General features: G+C 44.8%; 1 protein-coding gene across 2 annotated transcripts; it reads right to left on the reverse strand.

Moving 5' to 3' along the window:
• Nucleotides 1–1,435: 1,435 nt before the first annotated feature.
• On the reverse strand, nt 1,436–19,386 carry Cwc15 (CWC15 spliceosome associated protein). 2 transcript variants are annotated; one of them, XM_048433665.3, is made up of 7 exons: nt 19,227–19,386; nt 17,884–18,024; nt 17,269–17,381; nt 16,460–16,548; nt 15,067–15,174; nt 12,662–12,780; nt 1,436–1,569 (listed from the first exon to the last, which is right to left on the reverse strand). In XM_048433665.3, the coding sequence occupies exons 2-7, from the start codon at nt 18,012–18,014 to the stop codon at nt 1,482–1,484; spliced, it is 648 nt and encodes a 215-aa protein (XP_048289622.2). In that variant the 5' UTR covers nt 18,015–18,024; nt 19,227–19,386; the 3' UTR covers nt 1,436–1,481. The 2 variants fall into 2 exon arrangements, with proteins under 2 accessions (XP_048289622.2, XP_048289619.2); XM_048433662.3 differs by lacking the exon at nt 1,436–1,569 and adding an exon at nt 9,606–9,779.
• Nucleotides 19,387–19,474: the final 88 nt, after the last annotated feature.

The following is a 19,474-nucleotide window of genomic DNA, read 5'->3' on the forward strand; positions in this document are numbered from 1 at the left end:
CAGCACTGTAGTCTGTAGGAAACAGGACAGTTGATGCCAGCTCTGATAATGCAGGCCTATAATCCAATGTGAGAGGATGAGGCAAGAACCAGAGTCAAGTTCACCAGCCTGGGCTACACAGTCCACAGAAGGAGGGCGTTCTAGGCAAGGATGGAAATGTGGATGTGACCTGGTCTTTGTCTTCTTTCCCAGCTTCTTCTCATACCTCCTCCCCCATGGCTCTGGCAGTTCAGGCTTCCTGGCTCTAGGTCTGCTTCCCAAACCAGCAGAACTTCATATTTCTGCTCTTCCTGCTGGGGGCCCCCTTCCTGGAGTTTCTCAGGGCTGGATTCTTATCACTCAGCTCCCTTCAGATGTAGTACCTCATGCTGCAAGGCCCTCCTCTGCTGTGATGGAGAATTCTACATGTCTCCTGGGACAAAGAACACCTGGAACATTATATTGAGAATGTCTGTCTTTCGGGATGATAATAATATTTGAATTTGTAGTGCAAATGACCTCCCGATTGTGGTTGGCCCCGACTCATCCAGGAAAGGCTGAGGTGGAAACAGATTGCTAGGCAAGGAAGACCGCCATCTCTCTGCCTATTGTTAATCTGTGACATCATTCTTTTCTTTTTCGGTCTCAGTCTTGAACTGAAGCCTACAGCATCAGCACTTCTGGCCCTCCAGCCTTTGGAGCAGACTGAAACTGTCAGTAAGCCCTCATGAGTCTCCATCAGGGCAAACACCCATCATGAGCTTTTCAGACTCTGTAGTTTCACAAGCCAACTCAGTAAGTGAATCCAGTGGATGTACGCATTGGTCCTGCCTCTCTGGAGATTCTAAGCTGCTAGCATCCCTGCTGGGAACACTACTCACCACACCCCCTTCTTCTTTGTCTTCGTCATGGTAATTACTGTGTGACTGCTTTGTTGGCTCATTTACCATCTCTGACCTCTCTCAAAGCCAAAAGCCAAAGGAGCAATGGTGCCTGCTTCATTCAGGGTAAAGAGGGAAAGGCACAGCCCTGAAGACCACATTGCCTCAGGAAGTGATGTGGATTGGTTTGTATGTAGAAGAGTCAGTGGATTATAGGTGAGAAGTTTGTAGCTGGAATTGCTTTTCCTTTCCTTCTTCTTCTTCTTTTTTCTTTTGTTTGTTTTTGGTTTTTTTTTTTTTTTTCGAGACACAGTTTCTCTGAACAGCTCTAGCTGTCCTAGAACTCACTCTGTAGAGCAGGCTGGCCTCAGAGAACTGCCTGCCCCTGCCTTCTGAGTGCTAGGATTAAAGGCATGCTCCACCACCACCCTTCTTGGAATTGCTTTTTCAATCAGGGCACATCTCAGCCGGTGGGCTAAATGAGGAGCATTCAGCTCTGTGTCTAATTGGCTTGAGGAAGACAAACATACTAAGTAAATCATTCATTAGCAAAATCAACAGACCAAACAACAAACTCAGAGCGTGGGGCAGTCTTTATTGACCTCTCAAGATGCTGAGCGCCTAGCAGAGTCTGTGAAATCCTGAACAACCGGACAACGAGCGAACAGCGATCTCAGCTAACGGCTCTTTGTGCTTGGTCAGATACACACTGCAAAAGAGAGCAGGTTTATCAACTCTGAGTTCTAGGTTCTGATGATCTTCTACAGTATGAGCCTGAACTGAAGGGTATCTGGGGTGACCCTGATGTTAAACAGCAAATGTGCACATGGGACGTCTGTACAGTGTGAGGCCTACTGCACTCTTAGAGAAGAGTTGCGATGGAATAGGGTGACACTAAAACCATCACCAGAAGGAGTGAGCTGCCCGGCGCTGAGGGGACGCGAGGTGTACAGGGCTGCGTTCAGTTTCTTAGGGGCGGCGAAAGCCCTGCTGGGCTCCTGCAGTAGAACACAGTGTTCTATCAGGGCACGATCATATTCCGAATCTCTCAGATGGACATGCAGGGTCTCCTGGGAGAAATCGGAGTATGGTTTGCTGGCCTCACACAGGTTTCGCTCTGCTCTGCAGTCAGTTCCACCACATCACAGATATGGACCCTTCTCAAGAGGCACCCGCCCAATTCTGAGCCTGTCTCCTCCTTTCTACATCACAGATATGGACCCTTCTCAAGAGGTACCCACCCAATTCTAAGCCTGTCTCCTTGTTTCTGGCAGAGAAACAGAGCATCCCATTTGGGCACTTGTGAACAGCATATGATATAAAATATGTGCCCTCAGTCCTGGGCCTCACAGAGCATTATCTCAGCAAATCAGAACTCCCTCATCTCTCCAACCACACAGGCCCCCTCCTCAACCTTCCTCCTCAACCAATTCAAGTACTGGGTTGCAAGGGCACTGTTACTCCCGCGGGAGGAAGTGGGGCACCAATGAAGCCCAGGGACGGGAAACTTTCCCTGAACCTTGGAGGAGACACTGATGATGGCGGGGGAGGGGGGTTGGGACTGGTTCTCTGACCCCAGTGCCCTCCCCAGGTAGCTCCAGCTTCTCCTCCCGGCCTATTTCTGGGAACTGTGTCTCTAAATATCACTCTTTGCTTTCAGAGCTTCTGAATTAAAGTCATCTAAGCCACAGGGAATGAGGAGCACAGCCGGCTCCTTCTCTAACATTTACCTTCAAACTTTCAAAAACAAAGAAACCTGGCTTTCCTCTGAGCACTGCCCTACCAATAACACACCTGGGGGCCGGTGTCTCTAGGTGATGCTTTCAAGCCGCCCACTGGGCCAGTCTCCTTTGATCCTCTTCAGACTCCACAGAACAGCCAGGACACTCTGCAGCTACAAAGTCAGAGGCCACAGCCCTGGTGTTTTGTGGAGACATGGTCAGTGTGCAAATGAGGTCATTTCCAGGCTCACTCCTTCCACAGAGGACAGGCCCTGGCTCCACAGTTGAGGACAGTCATCTTCTGGGGAGCTGTGCTGTAGGAACCTAGACTCTGGCGAGAGCAGGGGGATTCTAGTCTGACCCTGAGTCTGACCTAGGACTTGGACTTCCGTTTATTAAATGGAATTTCCCCCGTGTTGGTCCCTTCAAGTGAGTTCTCACACAAGGCACAGCAGCAAAGTCAAGGTCAGGATGCCTGGGCTGCTGCTGCTGTTGCTGCTGTCCCTCTGAGGTATGGCTTGGCTCAGCCGGCTGATGGGAGAACAGAACTTAGGAAGGCAATCTGCTATAGTACCGGGCACACAGTAGGTCCCTAAGAAGAGGCAATGACTTTATTTGCATTGTGTGTAGGGGCTTGTTGTGGGGTCTCAGGGGGACCGATGGGAGAGCCTGGGTAGCAGCAAGCACAGTCCAGGAGGGCTCTCACAGTCTGAGAGAGTTCGCCTGACTTTGAGGCTCACGTGACGGTCATGAATGCTATCAAGTCACCCTGGGTTAGCGGAAACCATGGGCTCATGCCTCCATGTTCTTTCCAGTTCCAGGTTCAACTCATGATCCCTTGGTGAACGGAGGCTGGAAAAGCCTCCGAAATATAATCTCATAACCTCTCAAATAAGCAGCTTTAATGCCTTGGGACTCTGGGTTTAAAGGAGGCTCTCGAGGCCTCAGGAACTCTGGAGAGCTGTTGCCGCTTGCCCTGCTTCTCAGCCAGGCTTGCCCTGCTTCTCAGCCAGGCCGGGGACTCTGCCAAGGCTGCTCAAGCATGACTGGACAGTGTGTGATGGGAGGGTGTGTGCCATGGTGCAGGTGCAGAGGTCAGAGGGCAACTCGGGAACGGGGTTCCCTTTCTATCTTTTCACAGGTTCTAGAAGTTGAATTTGGGGCCAGGTTTGCTCAGTAAGTGCCTTTATCAAATGAGCCATCTAGCTGGCGTGGAAGAGCCTCTCTTAAAAATAAATGAACAAACAAACAAATAAATTAAGGATAAGAGTACACTCTTCATCCTTTGGATATGTATTGGGCCCTACTTTAAGCTAAGTTCTAACAACACAACAGGGAAAACAGTTTCTCTGGCCTTAAAACCCCCTAGTTTCTTGTGATAGGACATAAGCCAAACACGCACTAGCAGGGGAAGAAAGGGGCTACTCAGGTCTGGAGGGTGTGCAAGGGAAGTGTGAGTGACCGTGAACCAGGAGAAAGTGAAGGGCTAAGGTTTTACCCAGCATGCGCAAGGCTCTAGGTCAATCCCCAGTACCTCAAAATAAAAGTAATGAAAATGAAAAAAAAAAATACAAACTGGGAGGAGGGAGGGAGGGAAGCTGGTTGGGTGTAATGTATGAGAGATAAATAAATAAATAAATAAATAAATAAACAGCTAATAAACTTTGGAGGGCATTAGGAAGAAAACCCAGAATATACAGAGCTCACTGGCTAAGAGCATTTGAGATTCTTTCAGGTCCCCCAGGTTTAATTGCCAGCATCTCTATGGAGGAGCCCAACCATCGATCTCTAACTCTCGCTCCATGGCACTGGCGCCCTCTTCTGGCAGACGTACTTGCAGGGAAAACACCCAGACACAAAATAAATAAAATACAGAACATACAAGGGGCAAGCAGAGTTGAGAGCACCATAAAGGAAATTGAATCATACAAGTAAAATGAGGAGAAAATAGAACATATAAATGAAGGAGAAAAGAAACCAAATGAAACAGTGGTCAAGAGGGGGCTACAGACTGGATTTGGGCATCGATTTCATGGACGGGCAGCCTCACTGTGGCCTGGAACACCCAGCTCTTGGGGCTGTGGACCCAGAGAGATGTAACCCTCCTGAGCTCTGTTCTGAAGTTCCCTGGGGTACTGCTCTTGTGGGCTCACTTCATTCCAAGACAGCCACAAGAACTGGGCATGTCTGAGACCCAGAAATTCCTCATTGATTGATTTTCCCCCTTCTTTATAGAAACCATTTCTCTTGCTTCTGCTTGACACAATTTCCACTATCTCAGGCCTCAGTCAGGAAAGGGGACACCTCTGAGACAGGACAGCAAGAAATTCCTTTCCTGTCCCTCAGGTCTGGGTCACCATCTGCTCCCTTAACCCCATGGCCTTGACTCCCTAGAGAAGCCTCAGGCAGGGTCAGGGGACCATGGAGCCAGAGGGAAATGCTGGGTATCTGCCGTGGGCCTGTTGGCTTAGTCAGGAGCCCCTAGGGCCTGCTAGCGGGTCATTCTGCCTGAATCCAGCATCTCACGGGGGAGCTTTCCCTGGACTGACCATCTTCTGTGGTAACTGTCATCTGGACAGCGACACAGGGCCACACCTTACAGGCAGCTGCTGACGCTCGGTAAAATTAGTGTGGACTTCCCAAGAGACAGCTGCAACCAGACTTTCAATCACTTATTTTTTTTCCCAGCCTGAGCCAGTTTCCCAACCATCTCTCCTCTCCTCTGTCTTTCCCCACCACCTGCCCCCTACCTCACATCCACTCTCTCCCTTTCCTTGAGAAAGTGCAGGCCTCCCATGTATATCAGTCAGTCACGGTACATGAAGCTGCAGCAAGGCTAGGCTTCTCCTCTCTTGTTAAGCATTTTTGAGCATCTTTTACGCAACTATGTATGAATATCTCAGAGTTCATATCTAGACAAGGAAAATCCACGAGTATAATTTAATGTAGAACACAGGTGGAAGAACCAAATATCTGCAGCTTATTTCCCTAACAAGGGAGGGAACTTTGTTCGTAGGCTTCTGAAAATGGCTACCAACATGGAAGACACTCAGGTCACTGGAAGGAAGGCCAGGAACTCACGATAGTCTGACTTCAAGGTACAAGTATGCTCTCCCTGAGTCCCAGGCTCTGGGAGTCTTCTCAGTGCCCTTTCCCAGAGAGCCTGTGGTATCAGTAAGCCTGCCTGTCCACGGGGCACTGTCCACGGTGCTCAGGGACGGGGCACAGAGAAGCCACCATGCAGCGAAGGAGTACAAACGTCTGCACCTGGGGCGCGTGGGTCCCTCCAAATGCTAACGCAGCAGAGAGACAATCCGAGAGAGGCAAGAGGGAAATCCAGATCAGCATAACCTAGTTAGCCGGTACTGGTTCAAAGTACAATTTTGGAAAAAAGTTTCCTGCTAACAATTGCATCAATTCCATGTGCACAATAATGTTTAAGACATGACTACATCGAAACTGTTTTGCAAAGTATGTGTGGCCTCTATTGTGAAGATGGGTTCCATAGCTTAAGGGCCTAGGATCTAGTGTGGTCACCAGACTACAAAACAACATCCACTCCCAACCTTCTGGATGGACACTAGGTATACATATCTCTTCTGTCTAATAGGCAAGCCTAATGATTAACATTCCCCGTTTCCCTATATGTGACACAAAGACCTCAAGCCCTCTGCAGGGAGGGACCTGTGGAAGCGTTTCAGGGATCAGCATTTGATATCTATTTTGACCCAGACTAGCCTGTGATCATCTATCTGCCTTGATATCAAGATCAAACACACAGGATTTTACCATATTGACTTACCTGAAGTGCCAAAAAAGTGTTTCTTTCTCTTTTGAAGGGTTGGAAGAGTGTACCAGAGGAACAGGACAGATGCCCACATCATCTTACAAAAGACGCATATGTATTGTTACAGTATATGTTGTGTAGGAACTAATGACAGTCTACGTCTGAGTTCTCCAGTCTGCAGCAGAAACACACTCACATTTGCATATTTATAGTCTATTTGAAAATTGGTAGGGAAGGGCCAGGGAAACGGTTCAGGGGCTAAAAGTGCTGAGTGTGTCCGACAGTCTGAGCTTGAATCCCTGAGTCCCATGAAAAGCTGAATGCAGTGATATTGCTCTATAATGCAGTCATAGATGGGAGGCAGGGGTGGGGTGGGGAGTGGGGTCCTGGAAGCTTAGAAGACAGCTAGCCTGGAGTAGCAAAAAAGACTCCACCTCAAAGCAGGTGAGGGCCAACACCCAAATGCATGCTCATGCCCTCATAAGCAAAGCGCGTGCATGTGCACGCGCACACACACATGCACACACAGAGGTTTAAAAACTTAGGTAAAATTCTTATTATTGCTTCCTATTAGATATTTCTCTGGACACATCCTTATAAACTTTTTTTTTTTTTTAAAGACAGTCTCACTATGTAGCCCCAACTGACCTGGGACTCAATATACAGACCAGACTGGCCAAGAACTCAGAGATCCCACTTGCCTTTGGAATTAAGGATATACTGCACTATCACAAATTTGTTCTAATGGGAAATTTAAAATAATTTGATCAGGTATTTTTTGGGGGGATGTTGTGAGACAGGGTTTCTCTATGTAATAGCTCTGGTTATCCTGGTACTTGCTTTATAGACCAGGCTGTCATCAAACTCACAAAGATCCACCTGCTTCTGCCTCCCAGCTGCTGGGATAAAAGGTGTGCACCACCACGCCTGGCTTCAATACTTATTATGCATACAATATTCTGTCTGTCTGTATGCTTGCGCGCCAGAAGAGGGCGCCAGATCTCATTACCGATGGCTGTGAGCCACCATGTGGTTGCTGGGAACTGAACTCAAGAGAGCAGGCAGTGCTCTTAACCTGTGAGCCATCTCTCCAGCCCCCAGCTTTCAATACTTTTTAAAAGGTGTGAATCTACTGGAATTGTGATTTCTCTTGGCTGTGGAACTAACTTGAAACTACGGAGTCCTCCCTCCCACTTAGGAAGGTCTTTTTAGTACACCATGGCAGTGTTAAGTTTTCTCCAGAGTTCCAGCACCTTTTTGTTAAAGTTATGCCTATGTGGTTTACGTTTTCTTGTCTTTTGTTTTTTTTTTTTTAAAAAAAACCTTTATTTTATGTACTTTGGTGTGAAGGTGCCAGATACCTGGAACTGAAGTCACAGTTGTGAGCTGCCATGTGGGTGCTGGGAATTGAACCTGGGTCCTCTGAAGGAGCAGCCAGCACTCTCAGCCACTGAGCCACCTCTCCAGCCCATGGTTTACATTTTCTATAGCTAGTGAGTGGGATTATTTTCGTTCATCTTCCACTGGTGGTCATTCACTGAGGGCTCAGCCAGGCGACATGAAATGGCCTGGATGGGACCTGGTGTCTGCAAGGCCTGTGACAGTCACTGTCAGCTTTCCTTTTCCCTTGCCTTCTCAGAAGTCGTGGTTCAAGGAGAGACCGCCAGTGCTTATTTAACAATCTTTAGGAAGAGGCCCAGGACTTAGAGTGAACCTTCCTCCACCTTGCCTCAGGCTGACACTTGCTGACTCGGTGTGCTCTGAGCCACTGCTTCTGATTGTCTGTCACCTCCCTCCTTTGTGAGAAGGGCAGGCATCTGATCATCGGATGAGGGAGAGGAAACCTAGCAGATACCCTTCTGCCCCCTTACAGTGCTCTGAGACCCAGGCCAGGAGAGAACACTGCATTTTGCAAAATGAGATGAGAAATTCCTAAAAGAGCTTGCATGTGAACGGTTCTGGAGCTAGAATGTCCTCGAGTGGTGGAGTCTCTGAAGGAGGGCTGTTCATGAACAGGGCTAGGAAGACAAGTACAGGGAAAAGGAGACCGACCCGTTACAAAGATAGCAAGGGATGCTGCGGGATAAAGACCTAGCTCCCTTCCCAGCTTTATTCTCAATTCAGGCAGCATACATCTGTGTCAACTCTACACTGGATGAATTTGCATCTTTTTCTGTTTGTACCTGCGTGTAGTGTATGCAGGCCAGAAGAGGGTATGAGATCCCCTGAGATTGTTGTTAAGGGAACTGAATGCCCTCTTCAAGAGCAACAAATCCTATTAACTAATGAGTGAAATTATCAATAAATTAGCTCAAATCTTCAAATTAATGTTTTTGTTTTTTTTTTAAAGAAAATGACTAAATGACAAGAGGAAATGAGACATGCCAACTGTTTCTGAAGAGTCTCAGTTGCACCTGGTGTCTGACACTGTAAGCCCCAATACTTGAGAGCTGAGAACAGGAATGCAGTTTTGAAGTGAACCTACACAGCAAAATAACACTAAAAAAAAAAGGTTTCCATTGTGAAAGACTCAATTTGTGGTTCCAAATTTTCTATCAAAATGGCATATTTAAAGTTATATCTCAAATAATGCTTTTTATATCATTATTTCTCCCTCTGGCTTTCACACAGAAATACGTTCCATAGTAATAAGCCATTCAAAAAGTTGCTTTGTACTGATGCGAAACTGTTCATTTCAGTGTGTGGACACACACCTAATTCAAGACAAGCACCAAAGGACATACATGAATACATGCACTGTCCTGGGAATGCGTATCATTGTTTGCAGGACTGACATGGCAGGTGTGTCTTGACCACACCAGGTGACTAATGGTGACATGTTCTCTGGAGTCCCCCACTTACGCCCCTCCACATTTACAAACCACAGTGTTGTCATCTACCAACGGACCTCAAATCAATGTGAGATAAAGGGAAATTTTAATGCAATAGAAACAACATACAAAGGTACTTTTCATTTTGAAAAGAAATTATGCAACTTTTTATAAGCTGCACAAATTATAGCATAAAGTTGGGGGCAATGGTTTACTTAGGTTAAAAATATTTATTCCAAGCAGATTCCCTACTCCCCATATTAAAAAGAAAATGACACTGGAAACATTTAAGAGACTGGCAACTGGTTAGAGCCATTCCTAAATCCATTATCAGATAAAATACAACACTAGGGGAAAGAAATTGAGAAAGTGAAAACTGGAAAGAACAAAATCCCCAAAGTCAAACTGATCCTTAACATTTCTGACTTTAATTAAGCACATAAAACTGTACTACTTAATATATTTCTCCATGAACTTCTTGTGAAACTCAGATCGCAGTGTGTCATTTACAAATCTTTTGTCTTTCTTCTGGTCATCTATTCCTTTTGCACAGTTCTTAAAAACGACGTCATCGTCCCACCTAAAGGGGAGAAAAGAAAATAAACCCCTTACAACCCCATCAGGAGGCAAGAAAACCAGAGGCTGTAAAGCTGGATCAGCACAGACAGCAAACGAACAAGCGTGCCTGTGGTGGGAGGTCATCAGAGTAGCAGGGACCCATCCTCAGAGCACATACCACTCCTCTAGTGGAAGCAGACACACATACTGTGCTCAGGTAAAGGTGTGATATTTTTCAGGTCTAAAAGCAAGAAGCAGGACCACAGTCCTGACCCAAACATCACTAGACAGTAAGTTATGTGCTTACTGGTGCTTTGTAAGGTTTTGTACAAACTTCTAATCTACTATATCCATCATGTTGATCATACATCATAATGCAACAAAAATGGGAATGACAGGAATATAACAATTAATATTCACAGACTGGCCCAAGTCTCTAAGAATAATGAAGAAATATCTGCTGAAATGCTCAGAGTAGAACTTGGTTGGCTTTCAGAAAGCAGTAAACACACCAAGGGTTGTGTATGGAAGCAGAGTGCATAACTACAGAGCAGCACCTCCATAAAAACATAAGAATGACAAAGGCACGCACAAATACGCAGAAAACACAGCCTACATAATGTGCTTGTGTGTAATGCTGCATGTTCACCAGCAGAAACTAACTGCACAAGGAAAAGAGCACAGACTATGTGCACTAATGCACATGAGAAGTTGAGCAGTTTGGTGTAACTGGGATGTTTGCTCTTGCATCCATAAAGGGAAGAATAAATCAGACTGCTTCATATTCAATATGCAAATGATAGTGTTTTTCCTCTTAACTCGTTCCCAAAGAGTTCTGGCCCCCGTGTTGCTAAGAAACAGTGCACGGTCCCCTTGCACTCACAGCAGTATTCAGTATTCCCAGACCATCACTTGTTGCTCCCACAGCACTAATGTCAATGTCTTGGCTGTCCTTCTCTCTGGCTAGGCTTACCTAGGATTCTAAATTCAGATACTATTATTAAGCATTTACTATGAACGTCTACTGTGCACTACTCCAGGTACCGAAACAATTCTCACTTCCTTCTGCCCATGCAGACAACTCCCAGATGCATTACTACCAACCTGAGCCAACTGTAGAAACACACAGGCTAGATGGACTTAGAGAAGTACAGACCACTCCATATCTACCATGCCTGAAACAAGTTTCCTTTCTCATGCTCGGCATAAGCCACACTCCTCCTCATTCCTGCCTTGCAACTGCAAGTCAAATGCTTGAAGTCTGGTCTCTGGTAAACTGCTAGTTGTTAGTAAACCTGCCCTTGACTGTTGTCTTTAAGAATCTGTTAAATTTTTAGCTTTATGTCACCACAAGGACTGCACTTTCACTGTGATCGAGTAAAGAAGTCAACGAGTTTAGAAAAAGGCAGCTATCACTGTGACTTTAAAAGAACCATGGTGCTGGGATGAGAAGTGAGCTTGGAAGATGGAGCTCTGAGAAGGAACACTGGTGAATGAGCAGGAGAGCGCATGGGACTTCTTCATCCCCGAGACAGCAGCAGGGGAGGAAGAAGGAAGGAAAGGCAACAGGACTCCTCATCCCCTGACACACACAACCACAGCTCCTGCAAGTGCTCACTCTACTTTCCTATGCATCCTCATTGATGGAGGAGGGTTATCTGTCTATTGTGTTATTTTCATTGGTCAATAAAGAGACTGCCTTGGCCCCTTGATAGGACAGAAAATTAGGTAGGCGGAGTAAACAGAACAGAATGCTGGGAAGAGGGCAATGAGGCAGAAGCCATGGAGCCAGCCACCAGGTCAGACATGCTGAACCTTTTCCGGTAAGCCACCACCTTGTGGTGTTACACAGATTTTTAGAAATGGGTTAATATCAAGACATGAGAGTTAGTCAGTAACTAATTCTCTAGAGATAATGGGCCAGGCAGTATTTAAACGAATACAACTTATGTGTTATTATTTCTGGGGCTAAACTAGCCGAGCGGGAGCTGGGCAGGATGAAAAGCAGGCCTGCCCGCAGCCCCTCACTACACCTCATCGCAATCACATACACCCTTCAGCTCTCTAGTGCCCTCCGCACATACAGTACAGAGGTCATTCACAAGCCTGCCTCTAAGCCTGGCCTTGGCCAGCACTGGCCCTGCCTCATCCCTCACCCTCACTGTGCCTGCAGCACTGGACCTGCCTCATTCCTCCCCTTCACTGTGCCTACAGCACTGGCCCTGCCTCATCCCTCCCCTTCACTGTGCCTACAGTGCACAACTAACTTGACTTCACCCAGTACAAGTTTCTGCAGGACAAGTCCCAATAATCTTGAGCATCGAGTATAAACTTTCAGTTTCACTGTTTGGTGACCTCTTGTAGGGAATAGGAGTTCAGAAAGCCTATGTCTTTCCACTTATGACCTGGATGTATACCTGTGAAGATTCACAATCGCATGATCTGGATGTATCTTACAATATCAACCAACAATATGGCCATGACAAGCCCCCTGAATCTTAGAATTGTACTGGGAAGGGTAGTCTTGGGGACCCGTCCACTCCCACCTCACATACAGGTTTTATAGCTAAGGTCAAAGCAAAGACTTATTATGTATGCATTATTCTCAAATCTGACTGAGGTTAGAAATAGGAAGTGGGGGTCTTAGAAGCCTTATATAACACAAATCATGGGCCATACATGTAGCTCAACCCATTATCCCTCCCTCATCTCCCACCACCCTGTCCCCCAACCCCCCATGGGTTTTTTAAGACAGAGTTTATGCAGTCCTGGCTGTTTGGGAACTCACTGTGTAGACCAAGCTAGCCTCAAACTCACAGAAATCCGCCTCCCTCTGCCTTCTGCTTGGATTAAAGACATGCTGCATGTGCCCCAACCACCTGGCCAACCCATTAGTTTTAGTACCTTCTTTTAACCTTGAAGTTGGCCTGAGGCTGGGATGGGCCAGTGAGATTAAGGAGAGGGTTTCCACTCAGAATATTTTCCATGCGAATTCTCTCTTCTTCTGCTTTTTGTTCTTGTTCCTGTCAATGATAGAGGAAGACACACAGTTACTAACCCCAGGTCAGCTGTCTTAGATTAGTTCACAGATGAATTTCTGTCAGATCACATAGGGAGAGAAGACAGTTTTCCTTCTCCTTCCTTCCTTTCTCTTTTTGGAGACAGGTTATCCATCCTGTAGCCCAAGCTGGCATGGAACTTGCTAGGTAGCAGAGCACGACCTTGACCTTGTGATCCACCTTCTGAGTGCATGACAGGTGTGCACATCCATGCCCAGCTTCTTGGTGCCTGGGATGGGACTCAGGGCTTGGCACATGGTAGGAAAGTACTTTGCCAACTGACTCAGTCCTCTTTGATTCTTGATAAACACCAGAAAAATCTTATTTATAAAAAGTAAATCCTTTGCAATTTTTATTATAAATATCTCAATCTTGCCAACAGTCATTAGTCTAAGTTGTGAGAAGCTAAGATGCAGATGTAAATGTTTTATTTAGTTACATTCAGATTAAGTTTAAGAGAATATTAATAAATATTTATAATTTAAGAACATATTATCAAAGAACAGTTTAGCAAGGCTATCACCTTCCTTTTTAAAGGGCTACAGACAACATACTTAATGTTAATTTAAGTTTGAATTTAATTTTACATTACTAACAGTATAAGCTTTCATCTCTAGAATCGATTAGTTATTAAGGAGTTATTAGTTATTAAGACACGACAGAGTATCATGCAAAAGATAACATGTACATCTATTAATTTACATAAAACACCGCTCGTTCTTATGCTTTACTGTTAGTGATCTATTATACCTTTATATATTTTCTTCATAGTTACAACTCTATTTTTAGAAAGCATTTTCATATTTATTTAATGTGCACGCATGTATATGGGCTCCACAGTGCAATGGCAGTCCGGAGAAAGCTTGCAGGAACCTGTTTTCTCAGCACGTGGGTTCCTGCTTAGCCATCTCACCCAGGCTCCATTTTGTTTTAAAGACACAAGCTTTCATTACTTGCTGAGTTTGGTCTCCAACTTGTGATTTTCCTACCTTAGCCACTTGAGTGTTGGGATTACAGGTATGAGCTACCATATCTAGATTATTTTTCTCACTTTTATTTTAGTATTAATTTCTTCGGATTCAGATCACCCTATTTTAAGAAACAGAAATGCAAAATTTCTAAAATTCTTACCTGTAACTTTCGTAGTTATCTGTTAAAATAACTTAAACCAAATATCAATCCTACTTTGCTGTGCTTTGGGGATGACAGAAACAGATGATCTAATAGATAAGAACAAGACTCCACAAGTCACTCTAAAGCGAACCTAGTTTCTCACAGCTTCCTGGTACTCCATTTTAATATGCAAATGTGAATGACAGGTTTCACTTGTACCAGGACAAGTAACTGGCAGGTGAGAGAATGTCACTGCAGAGACCTTAAAGTCAAGATTTATTACAATTTAGACCAGAAAGCTTTCTAAAAACCACATGCTTATTGGGGCGGGGAAGGGGTCGACCCACTGAGATGACTCAGTACAGGTGTTTGTCATAAGCCTGGCAACCTGAGCTCAACCTTCAGTTCTCATACCAGGGGAGGAGAAACCTGACTCTCGAAAGTTGTCCTCAAATCTAGCAAAATAAATCACAGGTAAAAATAGATGACATCCAAAGATGTCACAAAACCAGGAGTAAGCATATAATGTACACAAACTTACAGTTAACACAGAGCACTGGGAAGAAAAGGCAACTCCTTCCCTACTCATATGCCAGATCTGTGGCCTAATGGTCAGAGAGCCTGTGCATCAAATCTACACTCCCTCCCCAGGCTTGAGGTTAGATTTTTGGGAACATGGCCACCTTATTTATAGGCACTGTGGCCACTCTGGGCTGCGATCGCAGTAGAGCCGCGACAGAGCTGGGTGACAAGCCACACAAGGATGCTTACGTTATGATTCCTAACAACAGCAAAATTACAGTTATGAAGTAACAATGGAATAATGTTATGGTTGGTGTCACCGTAACACAAGGAACTGTGTTAAAGGGTGACAGCATTAGGATGGTTGGGAACAAGTGCTACAGACAATCTTACATCTAATTAGAAGACTACAGCTCACTTGTTTGTTCTTAAGTTGAACATTACTCATTTGTAAACTATCTGAAAGGAACTGTCAGCAAAATTAGGGGACTTAGAATGTCATTATAAAAAGATAGATCAATATTTAGACACGCTGCTTTCCAATAAACAACAGCAGCAGAGTTAAAGGGTTCTGGTTGAGGACATGTGGTGGAGAGACTGCGCATCAAGCACTACCTTCCTGGCCTGCTCCTCAGCTCTTTCCTTCTTGATTTTCTCCAGCTCTGCCAGAAGAGCCGCAGTGTCGTCATCGTCGCTCTCCTCTTCAAAGTCCTCATCGTCCTCCTGCGACAGAGCACGGCCGGGACAGACGGAAACACACATCAGAAAGTGGACACACCGAAATATCACAGTAAAGCCAACAACCAATAAAAAATATAATAAATACTAACTAAAATGGCAACCTTTGAAAAATACCCTTCATATTTAGATGGTCAAAATGAATTTTTTTGGGGTGGTGTCAAGACAGGGTTTCTCTGTGCGACAGCTGTCTTGGGACTTGCTTTGTAGACCAGACTGGCCTTAAACTCATAGAGTTCTGCCTGCTTCTGCCTCTTGAGTGCTAGGATTAAAGGTGTGTGCCACCACCACCAAGCAAAAAAGCATTTTCATATGGAAACATTCTAAAGCAAGTGATGCTTCAGAATGAAACACAGCACAGTGTACAGTGTCTCACCTTAAAAGAGTTCACGTAGTGCAAAATGACTAAGCCAGCAAGGAAGGGTGCTCAAATTCCAAAAGAAAATATTTCGAATGAATAACAGAATTTCACTTAATGTAAGGCTTCCTATTTATTAGAATAACTCATAAATTAATAATTTAATAATATAATAATATGATCGCTGACATATGTATGCAATTAGATACTTAAGAAAGGTCACTCACATATATATATTTATATATTTCTATAAATTATATATATATTTCTATATAACTGTTCAGTTATATAGAAAATGGCCAAGTGAACTTGGGAGTTAGGCATAGTAGATGACATTTGTAAACCCAGCACTTAGGAGGTTGAAGCTTGAGACTAGACGGCTGTGATTACCAGGCCGGCCTGAGCTACATTCAACATAAAAAGGCTGCAGGGTCCCATTGAATGTTCATGCTCCCTATTCAATAAGGGGCCCATGTGCATTATGTGTCTGAAAAGGGCATCACATCGACTGGGTAGAAAGGCCAAAGGTGCTGCTCCTCGGGCACTCAGTCTCTGAGAGTCCTATGTGTCATAGCAAGCAGCTTAACCTTCGACACAACTCAATTCAGTCACAGGTGGGCACACCCTTTCTCACAGACTGCTTTCATGCAGCCCCCCAAACTAGACCTGTAGTAAAAGTCTTTGACAGAATACTTTGTTTTAAAAACAATTACTAAGTTTAAAGTATGAGGTCAACAATATATTTGTAGGTAAAAACAAATATAGATCACTTCACAAAGTCAAAATATTAAAAAAAAATTTCAAGAAATAGGCCCAATGGCAGTGGTCCATTTCCAGCATTTAGGAGGCAAAAACAAACAAACAAAAACAAAAAAACCAAACCAAACCAAACCCGAAAGCTCTACCACATACATCTGTGAGAGGGTCATCGGCATCAAGGTTGGCAGCAGGGATCTGGTCTAAGCGGGGCTTCTTGGACACGGAAGAGGAAGTTGTATGTTCTGAAGAAAACAAACATTTGGTTAATAAAACTAGCACTGTATTTTAAAACAGTGTTTTAGAAACTACTGGGCAAAAAGGATCCACACAAAGCGCAGTGACAGCAGGGAATCACCCAGGACTGGCAAATAAGCCTCTGATACATATTTGCTAGTCAACATTAAATGAATGAATGAGTTATGAGGATCATGGCATCTCAGGAAATTTAGCCAATGTTCACACACTCTAGAAATACAAGAAGGGTAACTGACGCTTCTCTCGTTACTCTCCGATTACGTGGGGGAGCAAATCAAACAGGACAGCTCTAGACAGAAGGCCTGGGTTCAGCTGCTAGAAAGTCCAAGCCAAAGTCTATTGACAGGAACCGAGAGGACAGCTTTTCCTCTAGTACCAAGCATGAGAAGATGCGATTGAAATGAACCTCATTATCACTGTTAATTATTTTTTTTCCTGGTTTATCAAGACAGGGTTTCTCTGTAGCCTTGGAGCCTGTCCTGGAACTAGCTCCTGTAGACCAGGCTGGCCTCGAACTCACAAAGATCTGCCTGCCTCTGCCTCCTGAGTGCTGGGATTAAAGGTGTGTGCTACCACCGCCCAGCTCTTATCTCTAATCATGGATCAAAGAGGGATAGTGCACAAAACTGTTATTTCCAATTACTAAAATACAACAAACCATTTCCACCACATAATTTTGGAAACAACACTTGTGACAGTGTAGGTACCTCGGGTCGGACGGTCCCTATTTTTTTCCCTCGCAGCAGCTCTCTCTCTCTCTTCCAATTCTCTCCTAAAGTCACGGTTGCGAACCTCTTCAGGAGCATCTTGTGTAGTTTGTCTTAAGTGGAAATAAAATTGGGTTAAAAATGTTATTCTCACTTGTCAAGGAAAAGAACCTACGTGGCCATAGCAATTTAAGACAATTCAGAACGCAACTGTCTCTCAAGCACAAAATGGAAGAGGACTAGATAATATTTTAATCTGAAAGTTACTCGGAGACACTTGTGATGTTGTCAGTACCAACAAAAGAACAAACTGAAGCACACATTTCCCGACAATATGGCTGGAGACTAATTGAAATGTCTTTGACTTTTTAAAAAAAACATTGATCAGCTCAGGGGCTGTCACACAAGACGCCCATATTCAGTACAGCCCAGTCTTCTGAGGTGCTCGTCATGAATGACTGCTTCATCTACACAAGATTTCCTGCTAACACCTGAAAACTACACTGCATAATTTTATTGCAAACTCCTTTCCTTTACAGATAAGTAATTTAAATACAATAATCTAGAAGTAATCATAAGTCATTCCGTGAACAAGACAAATGGCAGTCTTATTACCTGTATTTTATCTTTGTATGGGAGGGAAGGTCTCTGCTTGAATATTGCTTTGAGAGCTGGCTCAAATCCCCTTCTCCTTTTCCTCTTCCACCTCTGGCAGGTTCAAAAGTTGGTCTGGCTGCTGTTGTCATCTTTTATTCTCTGACAAAAGAGAGTTTATGTTATATTCTGTAGAACTCTCACTTTAGAGATCATTCATAAATTACTATCCTTGAGAAAATTATCAAAACTCTCCTCAAAATTCCTTAAGCTGTTTGCTTCAACACAAATCTCTACAAATGCAGAATTAGAAAACTCAAGGTATAACTAGTAACGTCCTGCCAGGCAGCTGTTATTCAGTATAAAGAACTAATATGAGATCTGAGTTTGTTTCTGTTTTAGCTGGGTAGCCTTGGGCAAGGCTTGTTTCTGTCATCTCTGGAATGCTGACATTTCTATAGAATCATTATGCGAATTTTGACACATGGCAGACCTTGTACAATAGTGTAATGTGGCTTTTAAAATAAATGACTTAAAAATTCTTGTTTTCCTACTAGCACTAGGTTCTTGAGGTTTTGTAGTTGTTTATTTTGAGATGGGAATCTCACTATGTAGCTCTGGCTGACCTGGAACTATGTTCATCAGACTGTCCTAGAACCCTCCAGAGGTCTACCCAACTCTGCCTCTGCAGTGCTGGAATTAACGGTGTATACCACCATGCCTAGCCAAGATTTGCATTGTGACAAGCCTCACAAAATAGCAAACAGACCAAAAGAAGGAAAATCCAAAACAAAACACCATATTTCTTTTAAAGTCACTGATAACGTGGAGTGTCTTAGAGTTTGTTTAAAACCCAATGACATTTACATAGGTTAACACTACCCAACAATGTTGCCGATCCAATTTTTTTCTACAACAGTAAGACATTTGGTACGCTGTAACTTAAGCAACGCTCAGAAAATCGAAACTCCGCCCCGAGAAACACCAAGAACCCATCCTGAACTGGGTGTGATGGGTACTCCTGTGATCCCAGGCGCTTAGGAGGTCGAAAGCAGGAGAATCAGGAGTTCGAAGTTAGTCTGGGCTACATGAGACTGTGTCGCTGCAGCAGCAAGAGAACCCTGTGGCACTTTCAGCTTTGAGCTGTCAACTAAGAATTCCAGCCTAACTTTGGTGCTACTGGGTCTCCGTGAGCTTAAGCAGCACGCTCAGACAGCCCCATCCCGCCCTCCGGCCGGTGACCACTCCGGGCTCGGCCGCAGATCCCTCCCGCCACCCCGGCACCGCGGCCGTCATCACGGCGATCCCGGCTTCCCGGCGCCACCCGCACAAAGCCCACAGACCGCCCTGTCCCAGAGGCTTACCCTGGTGGGGACCGATGCAGCACCCTTCGAAGCTCACCCACGAACCATTGCAACTCCAGACTCCCAGAAACCTCCGCGCCCGGGACACCAGCCCAAGACCGGAAGCAGAATGCGAGGCTTCCGGTCCTACGCCTGGGTCTCAGTAAGACCCGGAAGCAAAATCTTCGCGCCTCCAACGGCCGTGTCGGAAGCTCGCACTCCACACCCGGAAGCAAATGTCGAGTATAATTTTTTTTTTTTTTTTTAAC

The sequence above is a fragment of the Myodes glareolus genome, chromosome 4, assembly GCF_982192425.1.
Source record: "Myodes glareolus chromosome 4, mMyoGla1.1, whole genome shotgun sequence".
Classification (NCBI taxonomy): domain Eukaryota; kingdom Metazoa; phylum Chordata; class Mammalia; order Rodentia; family Cricetidae; genus Myodes; species Myodes glareolus.